Source organism: Trichechus manatus, unplaced genomic scaffold (assembly GCF_000243295.1).
Source record: "Trichechus manatus latirostris isolate Lorelei unplaced genomic scaffold, TriManLat1.0 scaffold00009, whole genome shotgun sequence".
Taxonomy (NCBI): Eukaryota; Metazoa; Chordata; class Mammalia; order Sirenia; family Trichechidae; genus Trichechus; species Trichechus manatus.
Window position 1 is genome coordinate 4757722 of NW_004443945.1, and position 1399 is coordinate 4759120.

At 43.1% G+C, this 1399-nt stretch overlaps 1 protein-coding gene across 2 annotated transcripts in view; it reads left to right on the top strand.

Moving 5' to 3' along the window:
* Positions 1–1399, top strand: part of PDE8A (phosphodiesterase 8A) — a 166612-nt gene that overhangs the window by 149677 nt on the left and 15536 nt on the right. For both annotated transcript variants that reach the window (XM_004370662.2, XM_023725970.1), the window contains exon 19: positions 322–454. In XM_004370662.2, the coding sequence (XP_004370719.2) occupies positions 322–454 (133 nt within the window). The remainder of the gene's footprint in view (positions 1–321; positions 455–1399) is intronic.

Here is a 1399-nt window from a genome sequence, read left to right on the forward strand (position 1 = left end):
AATCAACTCAATGGCAGTAGGTTTGGGTTTTGGTTTTTTATATGCGCTATACTACACAGTGACAACAGTGTAAACACTACATCTATAAAGACTTGCCCATGAGGTTCTGATTTTAACTTCTGATCAGGTTCCCCTTGCTAAATGATCTAGATGCTAACCCATAACTGCCACAGTATCCTTTAAAGTATGCCCTGTGACTTCCAGTGACATTAGAATTTTAACTTCAGTGTACACATATCCTAGGTAACAGGTTGTTTTCAGGAGTACCTGTCTGTCTGGATCAGTCATCTGTAGCAGCCTCTCATTTGTCGTCTGAAACAGGAATGACTATCGGATGCTGCGCCAGGGTATTATTGACATGGTCCTAGCCACAGAGATGACAAAGCACTTTGAGCATGTCAACAAGTTTGTCAACAGCATCAACAAGCCCTTGGCATTACTAGAAGAAAACAGGGTAAGGGGAACTCATTTTAGAGAGAACCTGTGTTTGGGGCCCTTACTGTATGTGCACATGCTGTGGCAGCAGCAGCCATTGTGTGTTGGTCCATGTCACAGGAGGGTGGGGGTTGGGAAGGACCCTATATTTGGGCTCTTGTGACATTATTGCTGTCCCTCATTTCTGGAGTTAGGCATGGAGTCCACAACTACATGACAAATATAACCTTAAACCACTCCCAGACAGGACGCTAAAGCTGAGGTAGCAGACAGATCTGTGTCCCCATCCTACTTCTACCCTATTTCCTTGTCTGTGTTGTTATTGTTAGGTGCCGTCGAGTCGGTTCCAACTCATAGAGACCCTGTGTACAACAGAACGAAACACTGCCTGGTCCTGCGCTATCTTCATAATCATTTTTATGCTTAAGCCCATTGTTGCAGCCATTGTGTCCGTTCATCTTGTTAAGGGTCTTCCTCTTTTTCGATGACCCTCTACTTTACCAAGCATGGTGTCCTTCTCCAGGGGCTGGTCCTTCCTGATAACATGTCCAAAGTATGTGAGACAAAGTCTCACCACCCTTCCTTCTAAGGAACATTCTGACTGTACTTCTTCCAAGAAAGATTTGTTGATTTTTCTGGCATGCCATGGTATATTCAATACACCATAATTCGAAGGCATCAATTCTTTGGTCTTCCTTATTGTCCAGCTTTCGCATGCATATGAGGTGATTGAAAACACCATGTCTTGGGTCAGGCACACCTTAGCCTTTAAAGTGACATCTTTGGTTTTTAATACTTTAAACAGGTCTTTTGCAGCAGATTTGCCCAGTGCAATATGCCATTTGATTTCTTGACTGCTGTTTCCACGGGCATTGAGGATCCAAGTAAAACGAAATCCTTAACAACTTCAGTCTTTTCTCCATTTATCATGATGTTGCTTATTGGTCCAGTTGTGAAGATTTTT